Source organism: Amblyraja radiata, unplaced genomic scaffold (genome assembly GCF_010909765.2).
Source record: "Amblyraja radiata isolate CabotCenter1 unplaced genomic scaffold, sAmbRad1.1.pri S36, whole genome shotgun sequence".
In the NCBI taxonomy this organism is placed as follows: Eukaryota; Metazoa; Chordata; class Chondrichthyes; order Rajiformes; family Rajidae; genus Amblyraja; species Amblyraja radiata.
In genome coordinates, this window is record NW_022630149.1 from 676,849 (window position 1) to 702,321 (window position 25,473).

The 25,473-nt window shown below is 46.8% G+C and overlaps 2 protein-coding genes across 2 annotated transcripts; both read left to right on the forward strand.

Moving 5' to 3' along the window:
- The first annotated feature begins 950 nt into the window (after nucleotides 1–950).
- Nucleotides 951–11,422, forward strand: LOC116969396 (nuclear factor 7, brain-like). Its single transcript, XM_033016269.1, has 5 exons — nucleotides 951–998; nucleotides 5,003–5,098; nucleotides 5,188–5,421; nucleotides 11,183–11,205; nucleotides 11,287–11,422. The coding sequence occupies exons 1-5, from the start codon at nucleotides 951–953 to the stop codon at nucleotides 11,420–11,422; spliced, it is 537 nt and encodes a 178-aa protein (XP_032872160.1).
- A 6,624-nt stretch (nucleotides 11,423–18,046) lies between these two features.
- On the forward strand, nucleotides 18,047–24,642 carry LOC116969397 (nuclear factor 7, brain-like). The gene is made up of 4 exons (XM_033016270.1): nucleotides 18,047–18,131; nucleotides 18,221–18,454; nucleotides 24,403–24,425; nucleotides 24,507–24,642. Exons 1-4 carry the CDS (start codon nucleotides 18,093–18,095, stop codon nucleotides 24,640–24,642), a joined length of 432 nt encoding a protein of 143 aa, XP_032872161.1. The 5' UTR covers nucleotides 18,047–18,092.
- Nucleotides 24,643–25,473: the final 831 nt, after the last annotated feature.

The following is a 25,473-nucleotide window of genomic DNA, read 5'->3' on the forward strand; positions in this document are numbered from 1 at the left end:
ACATATTTTAATCCACATCAGTGCACTCGTCTCTCACGCTCCAGTCTTCAGATGCATCTATATTTGGAGAAACCGTGCATCATTTCATATTAAGGATGGTCAGTTTGGAGTAACATGTTCAGTATTGTTCACTCTGCTGTGTGAAGAATGTGGATAAACTGGAAAGGGTGTAGACAATATTGATGAGGATGTTGCCTGGGCCTGAGGGCCTCACTAGAGGGAGAGGTTGGGCAGACTAGGACCTTATACCCTGGAACGCAGTGGGATGAGGGGTGATTTTATAGAGGTGTGGAAGATCATGACGGGAATAATCCCGGTTTTAACTCAAGGGCCGCAATCCAATAGGAAGTGGTGAACTCGAGGCATCAACTGGAGGTTGGGGCGCGGTGACGAGGCACGGATTTAGTTATCGAACGAGGAATCCACTGACACAAACCAGGGACACAATTTGAAGTATTTCCCCCCACCTTAAATACAGTTCATCACCTCACATTCTTGAAATAAATAAACTGTCTGAAATACAATGACCGCAAGCTTTGTTTAAGATTCATCTCGTTCAAAGTGGTTGAAGATCAAATGCCCTTGGAATTGTCCGAGCGATCAACTCAGAGGGCAATTAGTGATGTGCAATAAATGCTGGTCTTGCAGCGACATCTACATCCTGATACATTGATCACCTACTGACATTAATTCCTTAATAAGAAGGTTAAGTTTTGTTTATTAAGAACAGTTTTGTATTAACTCGTGAAGTTGATGAAAAACAATGTAAATAATAGCACAATGTATTACTCAAGTTAGACAACCCGGTAGCTCTTGAGGTCTCTCCTGTTCGTTTCTCTCGTCATGCCGGATTGTGTCTCAGTCACCGCCGCTGCTCCCACGTCGATGCCGGCCTCCAGCATCGCAATCTGTTCATTCTCTCTGCCCCAGATTCACCATCCCCACGGGCAATGGGTTCATATATCGGCCGATTCCGCAGTATCGGGTTTTACCAGCAGGTGGGGACCCTGCGCCGCGCAAGCATTTAGACAGCTCGGTGGTGGACACACATGCTGGAGAAACACAGCGGGTGAGGCAGTCTGAAGAAGGGTCTCGACCCGAAACGTCACCTATTCCTTCGCTCCATAGATGCTGCTCACCCGCTGAGTTTCTCCAGCATTTTTGTCTACCTTCGACTTTTCCAGCATCTGCAGTTCTTTCTTAAACATTTAGACAGCTCGGCATCAGTTGAAAGCGGCTCTGCAGCGAACTGGACTTCCTGACATGCATGAGGTTGCGTGCATGACATTTGTACTAAACCTTCTTGACGTGCTGCATATTTTTAAACCATATTCTGCTATTTGGAAGTTCTACGAGCATGCGATTTGTTTAATGTAATAATGGATAATGATTGGTTCATCGTTGTTGATGTCCAGAATTCACTGGGACACAAGAGTCAGCAGATGCCGCACATGCATGAGGTGGAATAGTGGAGAGACCCTCAATACAGGGGCCACACAGTTTAAGAATAAGGGGTAGGCCATTTAGAACGGAGATGAGGAAACATTTTTTTCACACAGAGAAACATAGAAACATAGAAATAGGTGCAGGAGTAGGCCATTCGGTCCTTCGAGCCTGCACCGCCATTCAATATGATCATGGCTGATCATCCAACTCAGTATCCTGTACCTGCCTTCTCTCCATACCCCCTGATCCCTTTAGCCACAAGGGCCACATCTAACTCCCTCTTAAATATAGCCAATGAACTGGCCTCAACTAACTTCTGTGACAGAGAATTCCACAGATTCACCACTCTCTATGTAAAAAATGATTTTCTCATCTCGGCCCTAAAATACTTCCCTCTTATCCTCAAACTGTGACCCCTTGTTCTGGACTTCCCCAACATCGGGAACAATTTTCCTGCATCTAGCCTGTCCAACCCCTTAAGAATATTGTAAGTTTCTATAAGATCCCCCCTCAATCTTCTAAATTATAGCGAGTACAAGCCGAGTCTATCGAGTCTTTCTTCATATGAAAGTCCTGACATCCCAGGAATCAGTCTGGCGAACCTTCTCTGTACTCGCTCTATGGCAAGAATGTCCTTCCTCAGATTAGGAGACCAAAACTGTACGCAATACTCCAGGTGTGGTCTCACCAAGACCCTGTACAACTGCAGTAGAACCTCCCAGCTCCTATACTCAAATCTGTGAGTTGTGAATCTGTGGAATTCTCTACCTCAGAAGGCAGTGGAGACTAATACAGGATCGAACCCGGGTCTCTGACGCTGTGAGGTAGTAACTACCGCTGCACCACCGTTCATTATGACTTTAAGATAGATTTGGACAGATATACAGAGACATTGTTGATGCAAACAGCATAAGCTTTATTGAAAGTTGTGCAGTGGAAGCAGAGTTTGGTCAGTATCGGGGGGCACGCGTTGGTCTTGAGAAGCCAATAGCGGCCGAAACGATCGAACCTCATTCCGCCCCAGAGGATCAAGCATGGTTAGTCTGCGCGCTGGCTGAGAAGGTCGTCCAACAATCTGCCGACTGCCCAGAGGTTCGGGGAGGACCCGTGCGGTCAGGCAGGGGGAGGTGGTGGTGGCACCTTAGTGGACCTCACGTCCCAGGTGGTGACAGGGTTGGGCCCAGGTTCCCATTGAAATCCAGGCGCCAAGGAGTGAAGTGTTACAGAGTCCAGGGGTGACGTCAGGAAAGTCCAAGCAATCTGGGAGAAATGGGAACGTCCAAGGAGCAATGTCCAAGGAATCGAGGAGGAATCTTCAGAAGGTCCAAGCAGTCTAAGAGGAAGGTTGGGAATGGCCAAGAAATCTCGGAGGAATGTTCTACTTCCAAGTAGTCTAAGAGGAAGTGTTTAAGAAGGAACTGCAGATGCTGGAAAATCGAAGGTACACAAATAAGCTGGAGAAACTCAGCGGGTGCAGCAGCATCTATGGAACGAAGGAAATAGGCAACGTTTCGGGCCGAAACCCTTCTTCAGACTGATCGGGAATTATCGCGTTTGCTCACTGCATTTCATCAAAACATCAATAATGCCTTAGTTTTGATGAAATGCAGTGAGCAAACGCGATAATTCCCTGTATTTTCGATCTTTATATCTGCCCGGCCAACAACTTCCGCTGTTGTTGCCCCTTCAGCTCCCTCTTGTCTTTACCTTCGTTTTTCTTTATCTTCTGGACTCTAAAGTAAGATAACTGTGCCTCGCGGTCACCCCGACTGGCACAGTTATTTACAGCTCAAAAACGGGCCGTTTTCGCGGTTTTGAATAGGTTTGAAAGTCTGCGTTTTCAGCATCAATAACATGTACTGGAAGTAACGCTTGTACCCCAGTTGGAATTTGCGGTCACGTGGGTGAGGATCTATGATCCAGTGACCTTTCGTGAAATCACCCTATTGTGTTGCACCATATGATTCTAAAAAGGAGGAGAACTTCAAAGTATTCAAAGGTAGACAAAAATGCTGGAGAAACTCAGTGTCCCTGTACCCCAGGGGGAGGGCGGCCATCTTTGTTAGGGGCACAAGTGTCCAGGGGAGGTCGGCCATCTTTGTTAGGGGCACTAATGTCCCGGGTGGAGGGCAGCCATCTTTGTTAGGGGCACGAATGTCCCGGGTGGAGGGCAGCCATCTTTGTTAGGGGCACTAGTGTCCCTGTACCCCAGGGGGAGGGCGGCCATCTTTGTTAAGGGCACTAATGTCCCTCGGGGGCGGCCATCTTTGTTAAGGGCACTAATGTCCCGGTACCCCAGGGGGAAGGCGGCCATCTTTGTTACGGGCAGCTCTGCCCATTCGTTCCCATTATCGCCGCTTCCCTCCGCCATTTTTGTTGCGGGCAGTGAAACAACTTAAAATAATTTTAAAAGAGGATGAAATCTTTGCAAAGGGAACATCTAATCTGTCTTGAAGTCGCCGTGGAGAGACATTTGTTTCTGTCTGGCGCTGGGATGTTGTGGTTAAAGGCAGGAGGAGGTCGTGAACCCTCTGGGTGGTGAAAGGTCATCTGTGGTTGCCTGGAGCTGGAGAGACTGAGTGAGAAGATAGAGAGATAGAGAGATAAAGAGAGAGACACACACACACAGGCAGAGACAGAGAGAGAGACAGAGATATCCAGGCTACGGTATGTGACTTTAAAAAAAAATTCACTTTGATTGCCATTACAGACTGAGGGGCTGAGGGCTCTTTTACTCTTATTTCCTTATGTTCTTTTTTCACAGTGTACATCATGTTAAGCTCATCACCGACACCGACATGATCAAGTTCAAGTGAGTTTATTGTCATGTGTCCCTGTATAGGACAATGAAATTCTTGCTTTGCTTCAGCACAACAGAACATAGTAGGCATTTGCTACAAAACAGATCAGTGTGTCCATATACCATAATATAAATATATACACACATGAATAAATAAACTGGTAAAGTGCAAATAACAGATAATGGGTTATTAATAATCAGAGTTTTGTCCGAGCCAGGTTTAATAGCCTGATGGCTGTGGGGAAGTAGCTATTCCTGAACCTGGTCGTTGCAGTCTTCAGGCTCCTATACCTTCTACCTGAAGGTAGCAGGGAGATGAGTGTGTGGCCAGGATGGTGTGGGTCTTTGATGATACTGCCAGCCTTTTTGAGGCAGCGACTGCGATAAATCCCCTCGATGGAAGGAAGGTCAGAGCCGATGATGGACTGGGCAGTGTTTACTACTTTTTGTAGTCTCTTCCTCTCCAGAGCGCTCAAATTGCCGAACCAAGCCACGATGCAACCGGTCAGCATGCTCTCTACTGTGCACCTGTAGAAGTTGGAGAGAGTCCTCCTTGACAAACCGACTCTCCGTAATCTTCTCAGGAAGTAGAGGCGCTGATGAGCTTTCTTGATAATTGCATTAGTGTTCTCGGACAAGGAGAGATCTTCAGAGATGTGCACGCCCAGGAATTTGAAGCTCTTGACCCTTTCATTGGTTCATTGGTTCTGTCTGGTCTAATTATTTTACTCGCTGAATCTGAATCTCAATCCACAGGAGCGGATTAAAACATCCTTAGAGACTCTCACAAAAGATAAATCAGCGGGGGAGCAAATGGAGCAGCAACAGAAACAGAAGATTTCTGGAGTTCGGGTAAGGTTTCCAGTTTCCCTTATCTGATCTTGTGCTATTGTCTTAGATTCCAGGCTCGATATTATTGATCTTCATCTTTCATTTGACAGGAACAGTCACAGAACCTGTTGACCCACATCACATCGGTATTTGCTGAACTGCGCCAGATTCTCAATGAGGAAGAGCAGCGCTTTCACAAGGAACTCCGGGAAGAAGAGGAGAGCGTTCTAAACCCAATGGAGAATAATCTACGAGAGATTCAAGAGAAGTTAAACTCTATTCAAGAGCAACTCCTAAAGCTGCAGGAGCGGATGAATCAAATGGACAGTTTGATATTTCTGAAGGTAAGGAGTTACATATTCACTTTGATTCAGTATAAGGGCACAATCACAAAATAGTGGGTAACAGTGTGCGATAAATGCAGAATTCCCCAATAATTCAGGGCTGATTCAAACAAATCAGTTGGTAGGGCAGACGAACACCTCATAGTTTGATCAGCCTACAACCCAACGGCATGTACATTGTATTCTCCAGTTACAGGTAAACCTTATCCCCTTCAGATCTCCCTGTTCATCCAATTGTCCCCCACAGGTATTTATTTTCATCCCCAATCCCCGTCACCATGTTGCTTCCCCTTCTCCAACCGCTGATCCCCAACCCATCCTACTTGGCACCCAGCACATTCTCTCTGTTCAGATTCCAATTCTGTTGCAAGTTTTCTCCCCGTCGCCATCAGCAGCGGGAATATCCATCGGTCTGCCATCCTCACCCAAATTCACGTATCTCTTGCCATTTATTGCCAGTTCCTTCCCCTTCGCCTCTATTTACCAGCACTCTCCCATCTATTCCATAAGATGGAAAGAGGCTCTTGTCCAGACCCGTCATGTGTACGTTACCAGACTGATTCCTGGGATGGCAGGGCTTTCATATGAAGAAAGACTGGATAGACTCGGTTTGTACTCGCTAGAATTTAGAAGATTGAGGGGGGATCTTATAGAAACGTACACAATTCTTAAGGGGTTGGACAGGCTAGATGCAGGAAGATTGTTCCCGATTTTGGGGAAGTCCAGAACTAGGGGTCACACAGTTTAAGGATAAGGGGGAAATCTTTTAGGACCGAGATGAGAAAAACATTTTTCACACAGTGAGTGGTGAATCTCTGGAATTCTCTGCCACAGAAGGTAGTTGAGGCCAGTTCATTGGCTATATTTAAGAGGGAGTTAGATGTGGCCCTTGTGGCTAAAGGGATCAGGGGGTATGGAGAGAAGGCAGGTACAGGATATTGAGTTGGATGATCAGCCATGATCATATTGAATGGCGGTGCAGGCTCGAAGGGCCGAATGGCCTACTCCTGCACCTATTTTCTATGTTTCTATGTTTCCCTCCTCAGATCCTGGCTGACATGATCATGATTCCGATCTAGTGTCTCCAAATAAATGGTTTATTTTCTCCGGTGCCATATTACTGCCTTACTCCCATTAACACACACCATTCCATGGCAGGACTGGCTGCATCTTTATCGGGCAGAGTAGTTGTACTTATTACATTGAGCATTGTCATAATTTCCATGATGTTCAAGCCAGATCCTCTCTTAGTCTGACATGAACATCTGGTCACAAGCTGGCAACATGATGTCTGTGGAGACAAAGATAATATGGTTCCCCTCTTGCTGACCTACAGGGAGCAAGAGGAACCAGGGGGTGTTTGAAGTGGCAATGTAGGATCATTGGCGAATAGGATAGAAGAAAATTCCAAGGCTTGTCACACAGATATTAAACGCAAGAGGGTAACAATGAATTTTGGTCGCCCAATTATAGGAAGGATGTCAACAAAATAGAGAGAGTACAGAGGAGATTTACTAGAATGTTGCCTGGGTTTCAGCAACTAAGTTACAGAGAAAGGTTGAATAAGTTAGGTCTTTATTCTCTGGAGCGCAGAAGGTTAAGGGGGGACTTGATAGAGGTCTTTAAAATGATGGGAGGGATAGACAGAGTTGACGTGGACAAGCTTTTCCCATTGAGAGTAGGGAAGATTCAAACAAGAGGACATGACTTCAGAATTAAGGGACAGAAGTTTAGGGGTAACATGAGGGGGAACTTCTTTACTCAGAGAGTGGTAGCTGTGTGGAATGAGCTTCCAGTGGAAGTAGTGGAGGCAGGTTCGATTTTATCATTTAAAAATAAATTGGATAGGTATATGGATGGGAAAGGAATGGAGGGTTATGGTCTGAGTGCAGGTAGATGGGACGTGGCAAATAATTGTTCGGCACGGATTTGTAGGGCCGAGATGGCCTGTTTCCGTGCTGTAATTGTTATATGGTTATTATATGGTTATAGGGCGACCCTTGCTGGACAAATGATGTAATTCACGACTGGAACCAGAGGACGTTGAATCGCCCCATAAGTCCAGTATTAAATATCAGGCCCGTACGAAGCTTTTCAAAAAGGGGGGTGGCATGACAGGATTACAAAAAACTTAATGTGGAATAGTGTGCGTGCTGCGCACATCATGAGCGCGAAGCATGAAGTCCCTCGATGCCAGGGTCCAGGGCCCGCTTAAGGGCCCTGGAAGCTCTGGGGTTTTAGATGCTCTCTGATCCATTCTGAGCCTTGTTTTGGAGCATTTTTGCACCAAATTTATGAGCAATATTTCAGAAATTAACAGGAATCTGAGGTAGCTTTTTCACACAAAGGGTGCTGGGTGTATGTAACGAGCTGCCAGAGGAGGTAGTTAAGGCTGGGACTATCCTAATGTTTAAGAGACATTTGGACACGTACATGGATAGGACAGATTTAGATCGATATGGGCCAAACGCGTGTGAGTGGGACTAGTTTAGATGGGACATGTCGGTCGGTGTGGGCAAGTTGGGCTGAAGGGCCTGTTTCCACACTGCATCATTCTATGACTAAAAAGTGAAGAAGAAAAATGCATGTAGATAAGTAGAGCAGATTTGAAAGAGGAGTGAAATGTAAAGGCAGAGAGAGGTTTATGGGTGGAAAGGAACATAGGAAAGGAGGGGGGAGAGTGGGTTTGGACAGATGCGTGAAGGGAAACTAGTCACAAAGTGCTGGAGTAACTCAGTGGGTCAGGCAGCATCTGCAGAGAATATGAATAGGCTGACGTTTCACAGAGTGCTGGAGTAACTCAGCGAGTCAGGCAGTATCTGTGGAGAACATGGATAGGTGACATGTCACAGAGTGCTGGAGTAACTCAGTGAGTCAGGCAGCATCACTGGAGAACATGGATAGGTGATATGTCACAGAGTGCTGGAGTAACTCAGTGGGTCAGGCAGCATCTCTGGAGAAAAGCTATAGATTATAGTTCGGGTCAAGACCGTTCTTCAGTAATATTCATGATGTGGCATGCATAAACATTCCTGAATGTTACCCAAACCATTGTGAGATACTTTGTTACGGTGCTTGCCCTCTCCTATAACGTCTCTGCTGCCTTGGGTGATGCAGGACAGGACACGAGCTTTGGGACACGGTGTGAAGCTGTTGCCGTCTGTCCCAGCCTGGTAAAAACCTGGATGGTGTGGATTTGGAGAGGATGTTTCCACTAGTGGGAGAGTCTAGGGCCAGTGGCCACAGCCTAAGAATTAAAAGACATTCCTTTAGGAAGGAGATGAGCAGGAATTTCTTAAGTCAGAGGGTGGTGAACTGTGGAATTCATTGCCACAGATAGCTGTGGAGGTCAAGTCAATGGACATTTTTCAGGAGGAGATTGATAGATTCTTGATTGATACGGGTGTCAGAGGTAATGGGGAGAAGGCAGGAGAATGGGTTTGAGAGGGAAAGATAGAGTCATAGAGTGATACAGTGTGGAAACAGACCCTTCGGCCCAGCATGTCCCATCTGCACTAGTTCCACCTGCCCACGTTTGATTCATATCCCTCCGAACCTGTCCTATCCATGTACCTGTATAACTGTTTCTTAAATGTTGCGATAGTCCCTGCCTCAACTACCTCCTCTGGCAGCTTGTTCCATACACCTACCACCCTTTGTGTGAAAAACATACCCCACAGATTCCTATTAAATCTTTTGCCCTTCACCTCTGCTCCTCGATTCACTTACTCTGGGCAAAAGACTCAACCATATCTATTCAAATCATGATTTTATACACCTCTATAAGATCATCCCTCATCCTCCTGTGCTCCATGAAATAGAGTCCCAGCCTACTCAACCTCTCCCTATAGCTCTGGCCCATCTAGTCCTGGCAACATCCTCATAAATCTTCACTGTACCCTTTCCAGTTTGATGACATCTTTCCTATAACATGGTGCCCAGAACTGAATACAATACTCTGAATGCGGCCTCACCACCTTCTTATGCAACTGCAACATGACCTCCCAACCTCCATACTCAGCCTGACCCGCTGAGTTACTCCAGCACTCTGTGAAACGTCACAGAACAGGGCAAGATTAGCAAGTTTGCTGATGATACAGAAGTGAGTGGTTTTGCAGATAGTGAAGATGGTTGTGAAAGATTGCAGCAGGATCTGGATCAATTAGCCAGATGGGCAGAGGAATGGTTGATGGTTGCATGGTTCCTTGAAGGTCGTGTCGCAGGTATATCAGGTGGTCAAAAAGTATTTTGGCACTTTGGCCCTCATCAGTCAGAGTATTGAGTATAGAAGTTGGGAGGTCATGTTGCAGTTGTATAAGACGTTGGTGAGACCGCATTTAGAATATTGTGTTCAGTTCTGGGCACCATGTTAAAGGAAATATGTCAAACTGAAAAGAGTACAGAGATCCCCATCCTGGATCAGTCCAACCAGGGTTGTGTCATCCGCAAACTTGAGAAGCTTGACAGAGGTGTCTGTGGAAGTGAAGTCATTTGGTGTGAAGTGGTGATTGGAGTGGGGGTGGGTGTAGAAGGGCCCAGTCTTTGCAGACTGAGGTCAGGCTGTGAGTGGGTGTGAAGTGTTGGTTGGGGTGGGAAAGCGTCCACTCTTTTCATACTGGAGTTTTGCCTTAAGTAGGTGCGAAGTGGTGAATGGGAAGCCCTCCCCCCCGATCTCAAAATGGAAATGTTACATCTGTATGTAATGATCCCATTAAAATGTGTATTTATGTCACAAACTATGGAATTCATATTTTTCTGTATTGTTATCAAGGAAAAGAAAGCAGTTCCAATTGTTTGATATTATTTATATGGAGGAGAAAATATAATAGCTCTAAAACCTACCTTAATTTTGCAATCTCACTCAAGATAATCCCTCTTTCCCTCTCCCCTCCCCCATCTCTCTCTCCTCTCCCTTCCCCTCTCTCTCTCCCTCCCCCCTCTCACATCCCCTCCTCTTTCTTGCAAAAGATGAAGGTGGTGCGGGCCCAGCGGGCGGGGGTGATGAAGGTGTTGTGGGCCCAGTGGGGGTGGCGGGGACCCAGCAGGTGTCAGGGGGGGTGGCATGGGCCCAGCGGGGGTGGAGGGAGCTCAGCGGGGGTCAGCGAGGGTGGCGTGGACCCAGCGGGGGTGGCGTGGTCCCAGCGGGGGTGGCATGAGCCAAGTGGGGGTATCGTGGGCCCAGCGTGGGTGGCGTAGGCCCAGCGGGGGTGGCGTGGTCCCAGCGGGGGTGGCATGAGCCAAGTGGGGGTATCGTGGGCCCAGCGTGGGTGGCGTAGGCCCAGCGGGGGTTGCGTGGGCCCAGCGGGGGTTGCGTGGGCCCAGCGGGGGTAAGCAGAGGTGGTGTGGGGGTAAGATGGCTTGGGCCCCGGCGGCGGGGGCAGGCGAGGGGAGCGGGCTCCGCCGCAGCGGCGTCTGGTGTTGGGGTTACAGCCGTTGGGTTCAGATTCAGCCACTCCCGCCCGGGGACGGGAGAACAGAGAACTGGCCGTTTCCAAAGTGGAAACGTTGATTTTTCCCCCGATTTTTTTTTCTTATGGGGGAGAAAAGGGGGGTGCGGTCGCACCCAACGCAACCCCCCTTCGGACGGCCATGAATATACTCTTTACATTGAATTAATACAATACCGGACTGATGGGGCGCTCCATCAGCAACGAGTGCAAAGATCTGTAGGAACATTGTAACAATTTGGATGAAATTCCTGCTGTCACGATGTGGTCGCTCTGTGTAAATTAATGGATCTTTCTGATGTTATATATTTCAGGAGGAAACTCGTCAGAAGAGGAGGTGAGACTCTCTGCACTGTTTTGGAAAGTGACCCAGAAATCGTTGATGCTGGTCTTATAACCGTGCGTTTAATTCATGCAGGGTGAGTGATGAAGAACGGATGCTGTTGGTAGCAGATGGTGCCTTGGCAATTGGAAAGTTCGATCACCCATTTTTGTTGAGCAAATTGACCGATGGCATTAAGAGAGGAAAAAACGTATTTGTTTTAAACCGTTAGAGTACTTGATGTATTAATTACATGCATGGTGTAGTCTAGTTTTTTGTAGTGGGTATACTGTGAAGATTCCCTCCTAGCCTCTTCCACACCCGTCCTATAAACACCGCCACACTCACTGTCGCATACAGTAGCCTACAACCACCATAAGTAATTGAGATTATTCAACACTCGATATTGTCATCAGTTTCTAGGACAATAAACAGTCAAATTAAAATCACCATTAGGCACTAGCATCAAATAAACTATAAAGCATCAATAAATAAATAACTGTTGGCTATATAAACACTGTACTACTGTATATGTAACCGGCCTGGCCTCAGTACTAATGTGCTAAGGAGACGACGGGATACTTGAGTCTTTTGCACAGGACATTTATTGCTGCTGCTGCTGCATGCTCTGTTTAGAGTTTTGAGACAAGAAAAAACAGAGTTAGTCATTTGTCAGAAACAATTACAACTCAATAAAATAAAATACCCTATATAAGAAACAATAAATGCAAAAATACAAAATAAAAACATCTTCTTTAGAATTATGTTTCCCATACAAAAATACTTAAATAATAAATTAAAATAAATAAAACATATCAGCAACTGTTCTAAGACGTCTCACACTCATACTTAATACAGCAATCACACAGCATCACAAAATACACGTTTTCAATCACAGTAAGTCCTATGCAAATAACATCTGTTCAGTGTTTAACAGAGAAGAAAAACAGTACATCCGCAAAAACGACCAGCGGAGGGCGCATGACCCATGCAAAATAAAACAAACACCACAATCCCTTCATTGTAAAAAAGTAACTAACAAAGGTGAATACACAGTTACATGAGGGATATTTAGTGGAATACAAACACTTTTCCATATCTGCTACTGTAGCAGGTATAGAAAAGTGTTTGTATTCCACTAAAAGGGATTTTGTCAACAATTGTTTTTCACTTTAAATGTAGTAGCCTGCTAGTTTACAAAACTTTCCAAATTTGCTTGTACTCAGGCATCTGAGGTGTGCTCTGCCTTCTTGCTTGCGTGGCAGAGCGATGGCTTCGTAACCATGTTGATACATATTTGCTTGGCTCAAAAAGGCTTACAGGGGGCCCATTGATGCTGATCATCATCAAATTGCTGACACTAGACAACAACATTCTAGATCTTTGGTCTGTGTACACAATATTCATCAGACTGAAGCCCCTTTCACACTCTGCAGTGCTGCAAGGGATGGTCTGCATGCAGTGGATGAGTGGTTTGAGGCATTCAGGTTCACTCTCTGGGTGCTCGATGAAATCTCTCATTCCATTGACAGCTTGTTCTTGACAAAGATTGAATCGCCTGCACAGTCGTTTTACCTGTGACTCACCGTGCCGTATGCCAGGTGTTGATGGCCAGGTGCTTGAATCCAGAATGCTGAGATCATGAAGAATTTCATCCTTAAATGAGAGCCGCTTCTCCATGTTATTGATCAGACTTTGTAGGAACTGCTTTGTATTGATCGGCATGAGCTTAGCATTTGACTCCAGGGACACTGATCCAAACTGTCCCAAAGCCTGTGCTTTCAATGCTTCCTCCAATTCTCTCCTGGAGAATCTTTAAATGATGGCAGCACTCGGATGGTGCGCTTCAGCAGCTGATCTGCTCTTAAAAGTGTGATTGAATGGGCCAGTAATTGCTGGGACAGGTTTGAAAGTTCAGATAGTGCATCATACATGAGTCCAAGGTCACAAAGAAATTCCTTGCTTTGCATACGATGTGCCAGGCCTCTGTAGGTTTGCCTCTCTTTGCCGTTTCTTGTTTGGTCTCCTGCAGCATTCTCAAAGTGTCTGTTAAGTTCTTCGTATGACCTCCACACAGCCTTTACAGAACGGAAACTGCTGGCAACCCATCGGGTGTTTAAAACTCTGCCAATCTTCAGGACTTGTGAGCCCTCTTCTTGTGCTGCTTCCATAAGTTCCCGTGAATTTTTATTGGACTGACTGTAGAGATTGTGGAGTTTGTCCATGAAAACTTTGAAGTGGTTGACTGCCTGAACCTCATCCACAGCATCATTTACAGCCAGTTCTAGACGGTGATTCATACAGTGCCATGTGAAGAGGTTAGGGTACCTTGCAGTCAGCCTGGTTGCCACACCAGAGTTTTTGCCTAACATAACACTGGCTCCATCAGAAACAAATGAGATCCAGTTGTTTTGAAGCCACTCTTCACTAAAGCCTGCAGTGTCCAAACAGTTTAATAGAGCTTCCTCTATAGACTCTGCCCTCTGGCTTTCCAGCTCCACCAGGTCCAAAAAAACAAATTCAGGAGTAGCTCCATCTAAAGAGGCCTTCACATTGACAATCATGGCTGATTTATGGCTGAGAGAAGTTGCCTCATCAATGAGAACAGACAGCTTGCTTGAAGATGACACAATGCTGTCAACTATTTTTGTCTGCATCTTTTTTGCTATGTGTTCCACAATTTTTGTTGAACTGAACCTTGAGTGCAGACTTGTGCCCATGTTGACACCGTTTTTTTCCTGAAGCTCAATGAGATCGTCATGGTCAGAGAAAGGTCGGTTCATCTTGGCAAGATAATATGCTGTTCTGAATACAGCATTTGTCTCAGCTAACACAGTGTCTGACACAGCTCTCACAAGATTCCCAAGTAAATCCTGTCCACACTTTTCAGTGAGCTCCTGAGCTATTTCGTGTGCCCTGGACATCTCATGCCGTCTGATCTTGTTTCTCAAGGAGGCCAGGGCTGTTTGTCTGCTTGAGCCTGATGACTGGATCTTAAACATCGCCCACTCCTCAGATATGGAAATTCTTTTCTCTGTTAAGACGCCAGTAGATTTTGTTGAGCTGCAAATAACACAACCTGGAAGTAAACAAAAACATGACTAATTAACATCATACAAGTAGTCTTTTTTGAATCTATATTAGCAATAACACCTTCTGAACTGGATAAGAATCTATTCAAAATAATTGAATGAACTGTAAATAAGCTTCACTGTGACAATATCATTATAATTTAATTGTATAAAAGTGAAATTAATGTATCTTTAAGATGAAAATAAACCAGCTATACTCTCATTTGCATAAAGTTGACAATGTGTTTATACCAGCTTTACAAGTTGGCTGATATTTACCTAACTTTCTGTCCTTCCATTCTAACCAAGAATGCCTGCTTTTAAACTCCCTAGCCTGACTCTCAGTCCATAGGGCTGGCCAGGAGTTATCATCTAGAAGGAACAAGGAGATATTCAGCACACTCACAGTCTCACAGTAAAATGTGTAATAACTACGTTATTTACTACTTTACTACAACAAGGTTGAGCTAGCAAGGCCGTTTAGTGAATATATGTGTGGTATTCATTCAAAAGGGTTCAAAGGTTATTTATTAGTCACATACACCTAGGTGTAGTGAAATGCTTCTTGCCAATGCAGCACATAAAGAAAGAATACAGACATAACATTAATAAGAAATTTAAACATAAAGAACATCCTGGTGGCGGCGCGACTCGTTGCAGAGGCTCCTACAGCCTGTCTGTCTTTTTTTAATTTTTTGTCTATCTAGTTAAATGTAGTGTTTGGTGTTTTTTAATACTGGTTTTTAAATGTGTATATGTGGGGGGCTGTGGGGGGCGGGGGAAACCGTTTAAATCTCTTCCCTGTCCGGGAGACCCGACCTTTTCCCTGTCGGGTCTCCGTTGTCGTTGGGGCCTAGCACCGTGGAGCGGCCTCCAACCTGAACGACCCGGGGGCTCGGGAGACTGCGGAGGTGCGGACTACTCACCATCGAGGGGCTGGCCGGCCTCGGTACGTGGGGAGCGGTGGTGACTCGCTGCTGCGACTCGACTCCTGGGGCTCGGAGGCTCCAGCAACGCAGCCGCAGGTCCGGTGGACTGTCGGGACATCGGGAGCTCGCGGGTCCGGGGGGAGAGAGAGACCGCTTCCCGGAGCTCCCGCAACGCGACTTCTCCAGCCCGTGTCGCGGGGTTTGGAACGACCCGGAGCGGGGTCATACATCGCCCGGCACGGCTTCATGGCCGTGGGACATTCCAGCGCCCGCCGGGGGCTCCAACTTCGAGACTTCTAGACCGGGAGCGGGGCCGTAAATCACCCGGCACGGCCTAAAATGGCCGTGGGACTTATCATCGTCCGCCTGGGGCTTCGACATCGGGAGAGACATGGAGAACAGGGGAGAGAAAAGACTTTTGCCTTCCATCACAGTAGGTTCACTGTGATGGATGTTTGTGTGAACTTAATTGTGTGTATGTCTGTAGGACATTGTTTTTGTTTGTATAGCTGTGGAAACAAAATTTCGTTTGAGTCTCACTGGGGCTCAAATGACAATAAATAAAATTTGTATTTGTATTTTGTATTTGTATCCCCCCACAATGGTTCCCACCATGAGGGAAGGCACAATGTCCAGTCCCCAACCCCAGTTCACCCATAGTCGGGCCCATTGAGGCCTCCACAGTTGCCTCTACGGAGGCCCGATGTTCCTGGCCGTTCTCGCCGGGTGATGTTGCTCCGGCGTCGGGAGAATCCTCGCAGCGGCCTGGGAACCCTGGAACGGCCGCTTCCGTACTGGAGGCCGGGGCTGCCGAAGCCAACAAGGCCGCGCCGGTTGGAGCTCCACAACTGGCGATCTCATCTAGAGATCCCAGGCTCCCGGTGTACAGTTCGGCGCCGCCGCCCGCGGCCGGCCGCTCCTCAAACCCGCAGCTCCGCGATGTTTTACTCGGCGGTCTTCAGCTCACCGGAGCTCCAGCGCGGCGACCCAGGCAAGGCATCGCCCGCTCCACGATAGCGCTCCAGCGCTGTGCCGCTGCCGAAGCCGTGGTTCTGGGCAGTGCCCGACAGGAAACTCCGCTCCAGGCCCGCTGGTAGGCCGCGAGGACGGGTCGAAGCTGCAGCCCGGAGAAAAGCTGCCTCTCCGACCAGGTAGGGACCCTGAAAGGTAGTTTCCCCCTTCCCCCCCCCCCACCCCCCACATAAAAAAGTCTAGAACTCCAGAAACAAAAACACTTTAACTAACTAAAAATAAAAAAAAGATGAAAAGACAGACAGCTGCAGGCTGGGCAGCCGCGCACAGGTCAGCGCCCCCTGTTGGTGTTCAGTTTGGGAAATCTCTTATAAGCTAGTAGCTAGTAGTCTAATATCTGCTAAAGTTCACTTGTATACGACTATCACTTACCCGATACACTGCTGGTATCAGGCTCCGCTGTAGTTCCCTCTTCTTCATCTAACGTCCTAGTGACTGCTGGAGTGTCGGCCGAGGCAGCAGCAGGCTTGTTTTTTGTTTAAATGGCTAAGGGTAGTTTGTTGTTTCCGCTTCATATTTACTGTTGAGCCGCTGGACATCACCTCGGCGCCGACCGTCTAGGTGACGTGACGTCAGGTCTAGGTCACGGGCGGTCACCACGGTCACGGGCACGGGCCATGGACGGAAGCCTCTGTATGGCTATTATAATGCTGCGTTCCATTGTACTCGGAACTCGGGACTTTCCCACTTCCGACAAGGAAAAGTGCGACTCTGACAGAGACACAGCGCACAGGTTGAATTTATGAATGAAAGTATGACAGTTCTGTGACAGAACTGTCATACTTTCATTCATAAAATAAACAGAACTTCTGTCACTATCGAAGTGGATACGTGTCATTGCGCATTTCTAAGTGGGCATACGGTAATGCTGGAGCTTTCTGAGTGGGTATACGGCGTATACCTGCGTATCACGTAGACTACACCTCTGCTTGCATCCATACAAGGACTCCAGCAATCATTCCAGGTGAGACAGCCTGCGGCTCTCCGTTGATTCGCTTCCTAACCCACTGAGTTCTCCAGCTGTCTTTGTAAATCTTTAATGTGCAGTTCCGTGTCTACAGTTCAAGTTCAAGTGAGTTTATTGTCATGTGTCCCTGATAGGACAATGAAATTCTTGCTTTGCTTCAGCACACAGAACATAGTAGGCATTTACTACAAAACAGATCAGTGTGTCCATATACCATAATATAAATATATACGCACATGAATAAATAAACTGATAAAGTGCAAATAACAGAAAATGGGTTATTAATAATCAGAGTTTTGTCCGAGCCAGGTTTAATAGCCTGATGGCTGTGGGGAAGTAGCTATTCCTGAACCTGGTTGTTGCAGTCTTCAGGCTCCTGTACCTTCTACCTGAAGGTAGCAGGGAGATGAGTGTGTGGCCAGGATGGTGTGGGTCTTTGATGATACTGCCAGCCTTTTTGAGGCAGCGACTGCGATAAATCCTCTCGATGGAAGGAAGGTCAGAGCCGATGATGGACTGGGCAGTGTTTACTACTTTTTGTAGTCTTTTCGCTCCAGGGCACTCAAATTGCCGAACCAAGCCACGATGCAACCGGTCAGCATGCTCTCTACTGTGCACCTGTAGAAATTAGAGAGAGTCTTCCTTGACAAACCGCCTCTCCGGAATCTTCTCAGGAAGTAGAGGCGCTGATGAGCTTTCTTGATAATTGCATTAGTGTTCTCGGACCAGGAGAGATCTTCAGAGATGTGCACGCCCAGGAATTTGAAGCTCTTGACCCTTTCATTGGTTCATTGGTTCTGTTTGGTCTAATTATTTTACTCGCTGAATCTGAATCTCAATCCACAGGTGCGGATTAAAACATCCTTAGAGACTCTCACAAAAGATAAATCAGCGGGGGAGCAAATGGAGCAGCAACAGAAACAGAAGATTTCTGGAGTTCGGGTAAGGCTTCCAGTTTCCCTTATCTGATCTTGTGCTATTGTCTTAGATTCCAGGCTCGATATTATTGATCTTCATCTTTCATTTGACAGGAACAGTCACAGAACCTGTTGACCCACATCACATCGGTATTTGCTGAACTGCGCCAGATTCTCAATGAGGAAGAGCAGCGCTTTCACAAGGAACTCCGGGAAGAAGAGGAGAGCGTTCTAAACCCAATGGAGAATAATCTACAAGAGATTCAAGAGAAGTTAAACTCTATTCAAGAGCAACTCCTAAAGCTGCAGGAGCGGATGAATCAAATGGACAGTTTGATATTTCTGAAGGTAAGGAGTTACATATTCACTTTGATTCAGTATAAGGGCACAATCACAAAATAGTGGGTAACAGTGTGCGATAAATGCAGAGTTCCCCAATAATTCAGGGCTGATTCAAACAAATCAGCTGGTAGGGCAGACGAACACCTCATAGTTTGATCAGCCTACAACCCAACGGCATGTACATTGTATTCTCCAGTTACAGGTAAACCTTATCCCCTTCAGATCTCCCTGTTCATCCAATTCTCCCCCACAGGTATTTATTTTCATCCCCAATCCCCGTCACCATGTTGCTTCCCCTTCTCCAACCGCTGATCCCCAACCCATCCTACTTGGCACCCAGCACATTCTCTCTGTTCAGATTCCAATTCTGTTGCAAGTTTTCTCCCCGTCGCCATCAGCAGCGGGAATATCCATCGGTCTGCCATCCTCACCCAAATTCACGTATCTCTTGCCATTTATTGCCCCAGTTCTTTCCCCTTCGCCTCTATTTACCAGCACTCTCCCATCTATTCCATAAGATGGAAAGAGGCTCTTGTCCAGACCCGTCATGTGTACGTTACCAGACTGATTCCTGGGATGTCAGGGCTTTCATAAGAAGAAAGACTGGATAGACTCGGTTTGTACTCGCTAGAATTTAGAAGATTGAGGGGGGATCTTATAGAAACGTCCACAATTCTTAAGGGGTTGGACAGGCTAGATGCAGGAAGATTGTTCCCGATGTTGGGGAAGTCCAGAACTAGGGGTCACAGTTTAAGGATAAGGGGGAAATCTTTTAGGACCGAGGTGAGAAAAACATTTTTCACACAGAGAGTGGTGAATCTCTGGAATTCTCTGCCACAGAAGGTAGTTGAGGCCAGTTCATTGGCTATATTTAAGAGGGAGTTAGATGTGGCCCTTGTGGCTAAAGGGATCAGGGGGTATGGAGAGAAGGCAGGTACAGGATACTGAGTTGGATGATCAGCCATGATCATAATGAATGGCGGTGCAGGCTCGAAGGGCCGAATGGCCTACTCCTGCACCTATTTTCTATGTTTCTATGTTTCCCTCCTCAGATCCTGGCTGACATGATCATGATTCCGATCTAGTGTAAATGGTTTATTTTCTCCAGTGCCATATTACTGCCTTACTCCCATTAACACACACCATTCCATGGCAGGACTGGCTGCATCTTTATCGGGCAGAGTAGTTGTACTTATCACATTGAGCATTGTAATAATTTCCATGATGTTCAAGACAGATCCTCTCTTAGTCTGACATGAACATCTGGTCACAAGCTGGCAACATGATGTCTGTGGAGACAAAGATAATATGGTTCCCCTCTTGCTGACCTACAGGGAGCTAGAGGAACCAGGGGGCGTTTGAAGTGGCAATGTAGGATCATTGGCGAATAGGATAGAAGAAAATCCCAAGGCTTGTCACACAGTTATTAAACGCAAGAGGGTAACAATGAATTTTGGTCGCCCAATTATAGGAAGGATGTCAACAAAATAGAGAGAGTACAGAGGAGATTTACTAGAATGTTGCCTGGGTTTCAGCAACTAAGTTACAGAGAAAGGTTGAATAAGTTAGGTCTTTATTCTCTGGAGCGCAGAAGGTTAAGGGGGGACTTGATAGAGGTCTTTAAAATGATGGGAGGGATAGACAGATTTGACGTGGACAAGCTTTTCCCATTGAGAGTAGGGAAGATTCAAACAAGAGGACATGACTTCAGAATTAAGGGACAGAAGTTTAGGGGTAACATGAGGGGGAACTTCTTTACTCAGAGAGTGGTAGCTGTGTGGAATGAGCTTCCAGTGGAAGTAGTGGAGGCAGGTTCGATTTTATCATTTAAAAATAAATTGGATAGGTATATGGATGGGAAAGGAATGGAGGGTTATGGTCTGAGTGCTGGTAGATGGGACTAGCGGAAAATAATTGTTCGGCACGGACGTGTAGGGCCGAGATGGCCTCTTTCCGTGCTGTAATTGTTATATGGTTATTATATGGTTATAGGGCGACCCTTGCTGGACAAATGATGTAATTCACGACTGGAACCAGAGGACGTTGAATCGCCCCATAAGTCCAGTGTTAAATATCAGGCCCGTACGAAGCTTTTCAAAAAAGGGGGGTGGCATGACAGGATTACAAAAAACTTAATGTGGAATAGTGTGCGTGCTGCGCACATCATGAGCGCGAAGCATGAAGTCCCTCGATGCCAGGGTCCAGGGCCCGCTTAAGGGTCCTGGAAGCTCTGGGGTTTTAGATGCTCTCTGATCCATTCTGAGCCTTGTTTTGGAGCATTTTTGCACCAAATTTATGACCAATATTTCAGAAATTAACAGGAATCTGAGGTAGCTTTTTCACACAAAGGGTGCTGGGTGTATGTAACGAGCTGCCAGAGGAGGTAGTTAAGGCTGGGACTATCCTAATGTTTAAGAGACATTTGGACACGTACATGGATAGGACAGATTTAGATCGATATGGGCCAAACGCGTGTGAGTGGGACTAGTTTAGATGGGACATGTCGGTCGGTGTGGGCAAGTTGGGCTGAAGGGCCTGTTTCCACACTGCATCATTCTATGACTAAAAAGTGAAGAAGAAAAATGCATGTAGATAAGTAGAGCAGATTTGAAAGAGGAGTGAAATGTAAAGGCAGAGAGAGGTTTATGGGTGGAAAGGAACATAGGAAAGGAGGGGGGAGAGTGGGTTTGGACAGATGCATGAAGGGAAACTAGTCACAAAGTGCTGGAGTAACTCAGTGGGTCAGGCAGCATCTGCAGAGAATATGAATAGGTGACGTTTCACAGAGTGCTGGAGTAACTCAGCGAGTCAGGCAGTATCTGTGGAGAACATGGATAGGTGACATGTCACAGAGTGCTGGAGTAACTCAGTGAGTCAGGCAGCATCACTGGAGAACATGGATAGGTGATATGTCACAGAGTGCTGGAGTAACTCAGTGGGTCAGGCAGCATCTCTGGAGAAAAGCTATAGATTATAGTTCGGGTCAAGACCGTTCTTCAGTAATATTCATGATGTGGCATGCATAAACATTCCTGAATGTTACCCAAACCATTGTGAGATACTTTGTTACGGTGCTTGCCCTCTCCTATAACGTCTCTGCTGCCTTGGGTGATGCAGGACAGGACACGAGCTTTGGGACACGGTGTGAAGCTGTTGCCGTCTGTCCCAGCCTGGTAAAAACCTGGATGGTGTGGATTTGGAGAGGATGTTTCCACTAGTGGGAGAGTCTAGGGCCAGTGGCCACGGCCGAAGAATTAAAAGACATTCCTTTAGGAAGGAGATGAGCAGGAATTTCTTAAGTCAGAGGGTGGTGAACTGTGGAATTCATTGCCACAGATAGCTGTGGAGGTCAAGTCAATGGACATTTTTCAGGAGGAGATTGATAGATTCTTGATTGATACGGGTGTCAGAGGTAATGGGGAGAAGGCAGGAGAATGGGTTTGAGAGGGAAAGATAGAGTCATAGAGTGATACAGTGTGGAAACAGACCCTTCGGCCCAGCATGTCCCATCTGCACTAGTTCCACCTGCCCACGTTTGATTCATATCCCTCCGAACCTGTCCTATCCATGTACCTGTATAACTGTTTCTTAAATGTTGCGATAGTCCCTGCCTCAACTACCTCCTCTGGCAGCTTGTTCCATACACCTACCACCCTTTGTGTGAAAAACATACCCCACAGATTCCTATTAAATCTTTTGCCCTTCACCTCTGCTCCTCGATTCACCTACTCTGGGCAAAAGGCTCCACCATATCTATTCAAATCATGATTTTATACACCTCTATAAGATCATCCCTCATCCTCCTGTGCTCCATGAAATAGAGTCCCAGCCTACTCAACCTCTCCCTATAGCTCTGGCCCATCTAGTCCTGACAACATCCTCATAAATCTTCACTGTACCCTTTCCAGTTTGATGACATCTTTCCTATAACATGGTGCCCAGAACTGAATACAATACTCTGAATGCGGCCTCACCACCTTCTTATGCAACTGCAACATGACCTCCCAACCTCCATACTCAGCCTGACCCGCTGAGTTACTCCAGCACTCTGTGAAACGTCACAGAACAGGGCAAGATTAGCAAGTTTGCTGATGATACAGAAGTGAGTGGTTTTGCAGATAGTGAAGATGGTTGTGAAAGATTGCAGCAGGATCTGGATCAATTAGCCAGATGGGCAGAGGAATGGTTGATGGTTGCATGGTTCCTTGAAGGTCGTGTCGCAGGTATATCAGGTGGTCAAAAAGTATTTTGGCACTTTGGCCCTCATCAGTCAGAGTATTGAGTATAGAAGTTGGGAGGTCATGTTGCAGTTGTATAAGACGTTGGTGAGACCGCATTTAGAATATTATGTTCAGTTCTGGGCACCATGTTAAAGGAAATATGTCAAACTGAAAAGAGTACAGAGATCCCCCATCCTGGATCAGTCCAACCAGGGTTGTGTCATCCGCAAACTTGAGAAGCTTGACAGAGGTGTCTGTGGAAGTGCAGTCATTTGGTGTGAAGTGGTGATTGGAGTGGGGGTGGGTGTAGAAGGGCCCAGTCTTTGCAGACTGAGGTCAGGCTGTGAGTGGGTGTGAAGTGTTGGTTGGGGTGGGAAAGCGTCCACTCTTTTCATACTGGAGTTTTGCCTTAAGTAGGTGCGAAGTGGTGAATGGGAAGCCCCCCCCCTCCCCCCCCCCCCCCCATCTCAAAATGGAAATGTTACATCTGTATGTAATGATCCCATTAAAAGGTGTATTTATGTCACAAACTATGGAATTCATATGTTTCTGTATTATTATCAAGGAAAAGAAAGCAGTTCCAATTGTTTGATATTATTTATATGGAGGAGAAAATATAATAGCTCTAAAACCTACCTTAATTTTGCAATCTCACTCAAGATAATCACCCTTTCCCTCTCCCCTCCCCCATCTCTCTCTCCTCTCCCTTCCCCTCTCTCTCTCCCTCCCCCCTCTCACATCCCCTCCTCTTTCTTGCAAAAGATGAAGGTGGTGCGGGCCCAGCGGGCGGGGGTGATGAAGGTGTTGTGGGCCCAGTGGGGGTGGCGGGGGCCCAGCGGGTGTCAGTGGGGGTGGCATGGGCCCAGCGGGGGTGGCGTGGGCTCAGCGGGGGTCAGCGAGGGTGGCGTGGACCTAGCGGGGGTCACCTGGGGTGGCGTGGGCCCAGCAGGGGTGGCGTGGGCCCAGCAGGGGTGGCGTGGGCCCATCGGGGGGTGGCGTGGTCCCATCAGGGGTCAGCGGGGGTGGCATGGGCCCAGCGGGGGTGGTGTAGACCCAGCGGGGGTGGCGTGGGCCCAGCGGGGGTCAGCGGGGTGGCGTGGGCCCAGCGAGGTTCAGCGGCGGGGGTGTGGGCCCAGCAATGGTGGCGTGGGCCCAACAGGGGTGGCGTGGACCCATTGGGGGTCAGCGGTGGTGGCATGGGCCCAGCGGGGGTGGCGTAGACCCAGCGGGGGTGGCGTGGGCCCAGCGGGGGTGGCATGATCCCAATGGGGGTGGCGTGGGCCCAGCGGGGGTAAGCGAGGGTGGTGTGGGGGTAAGATGGCTTGGGCCCCGGCAGCGGGGGCAGGCGAGGGGAGCGAGCTCCGCCGCAGCGGCGTCTGGTGTTGGGGTTACAGCCGTTGGGTTCAGATTCAGCCACTCCCTCCCGGGGACGAGAGAACAGAGAACTGGCCGTTTCCAAAGTGGAAACGTTGATTTTTCCCCCCGATTTTTTTTCTTTTTTTTCTTAGGGGGGAGAAAAGGGGGGTACGGTCGTACCCAACGCAACCCCCCTTCGGACGGCCATGAATATACTCTTTACATTGAATTAATACAATACCGGACTGATGGGGCGCTCCATCAGCAACGAGTGCAAAGATCTGTAGGAACATTGTAACAATTTGGATGAAATTCCTGCTGTCACGATGTGGACACTCTGTGTAAATTAATGGATCTTTCTGATGTTATATATTTCAGGAGGAAACTCGTCAGAAGAGGAGGTGAGACTCTCTGCACTGTTTTGGAAAGTGACCCAGAAATCGTTGATGCTGGTCTTATAACCGGGTGTTTAATTCATGCAGGGTGAGTGATGAAGAACGGACGCTGTCGGTAGCAGACGGTGCCTTGGCAATTGGAAAGTTCGATCACCCATTTTTGTTGAGCAAATTGACCGATGGCATTAAGAGAGGAAAAAACGTATTTGGTTTAAACCGTTAGAGTACTTGATGTATTAATTACATGCAGTGGTGTAGTCTAGTTTTTTGTAGTGGGTATACTGTGATGATTCCCTCCTAGCCTCTTCCACACCCGTCCTATAAACACCGCCACACTCACTGTCGCATACAGTAGCCTACAACCACCATAAGTAATTGAGATTATTCAACACTCGATATTGTCATCAGTTTCTAGGACAATAAACAGTCAAATTAAAATCACCATTAGGCACTAGAATCAAATAAACTATAAAGCATCAATAAATAAATAACTGTTGGCTATATAAACACTGTACTACTGTATATGTAACCGGCCTGGCCTCAGTACTAATGTGCTAAGGAGACGACGGGATACTTGAGTCTTTTGCACAGGACATTTATTGCTGCTGCTGCTGCATGCTCTGTTTAGAGTTTTGAGACAAGAAAAAACAGAGTTAGTCATTTGTCAGAAACAATTACAACTCAATAAAATAAAATACCCTATATAAGAAACAATAAATGCAAAAATACAAAATAAAAACATCTTCTTTAGAATTATGTTTCCCATACAAAAATACTTAAATAATAAATTAAAATAAATAAAACATATCAGCAACTGTTCTAAGACGTCTCACACTCATACTTAATACAGCAATCACACAGCATCACAAAATACACGTTTTCAATCACAGTAAGTCCTATGCAAATAACATCTGTTCAGTGTTTAACAGAGAAGAAAAACAGTACATCCGCAAAAACGACCAGCGGAGGGCGCATGACCCATGCAAAATAAAACAAACACCACAATCCCTTCATTGTAAAAAAGTAACAAACAAAGGTGAATACACAGTTACAT

Coding starts and splice junctions, on each gene's coding strand:
- LOC116969396 (XM_033016269.1), top strand. CDS start 951: ATGGGTTCATATATCGGCCGATTCCGCAGTATCGGGTTTTACCAGCAG. Junction 999..5,002: donor GTATCGGGTTTTACCAGCAG/GTGGGGACCCTG, acceptor CTCAATCCACAG/GAGCGGATTAAAACATCCTT. Junction 11,206..11,286: donor GAAACTCGTCAGAAGAGGAG/GTGAGACTCTCT, acceptor TAATTCATGCAG/GGTGAGTGATGAAGAACGGA.
- LOC116969397 (XM_033016270.1), top strand. CDS start 18,093: ATGGAGCAGCAACAGAAACAGAAGATTTCTGGAGTTCGG. Junction 18,132..18,220: donor AGAAGATTTCTGGAGTTCGG/GTAAGGCTTCCA, acceptor TTCATTTGACAG/GAACAGTCACAGAACCTGTT. Junction 18,455..24,402: donor ACAGTTTGATATTTCTGAAG/GTAAGGAGTTAC, acceptor TATATATTTCAG/GAGGAAACTCGTCAGAAGAG.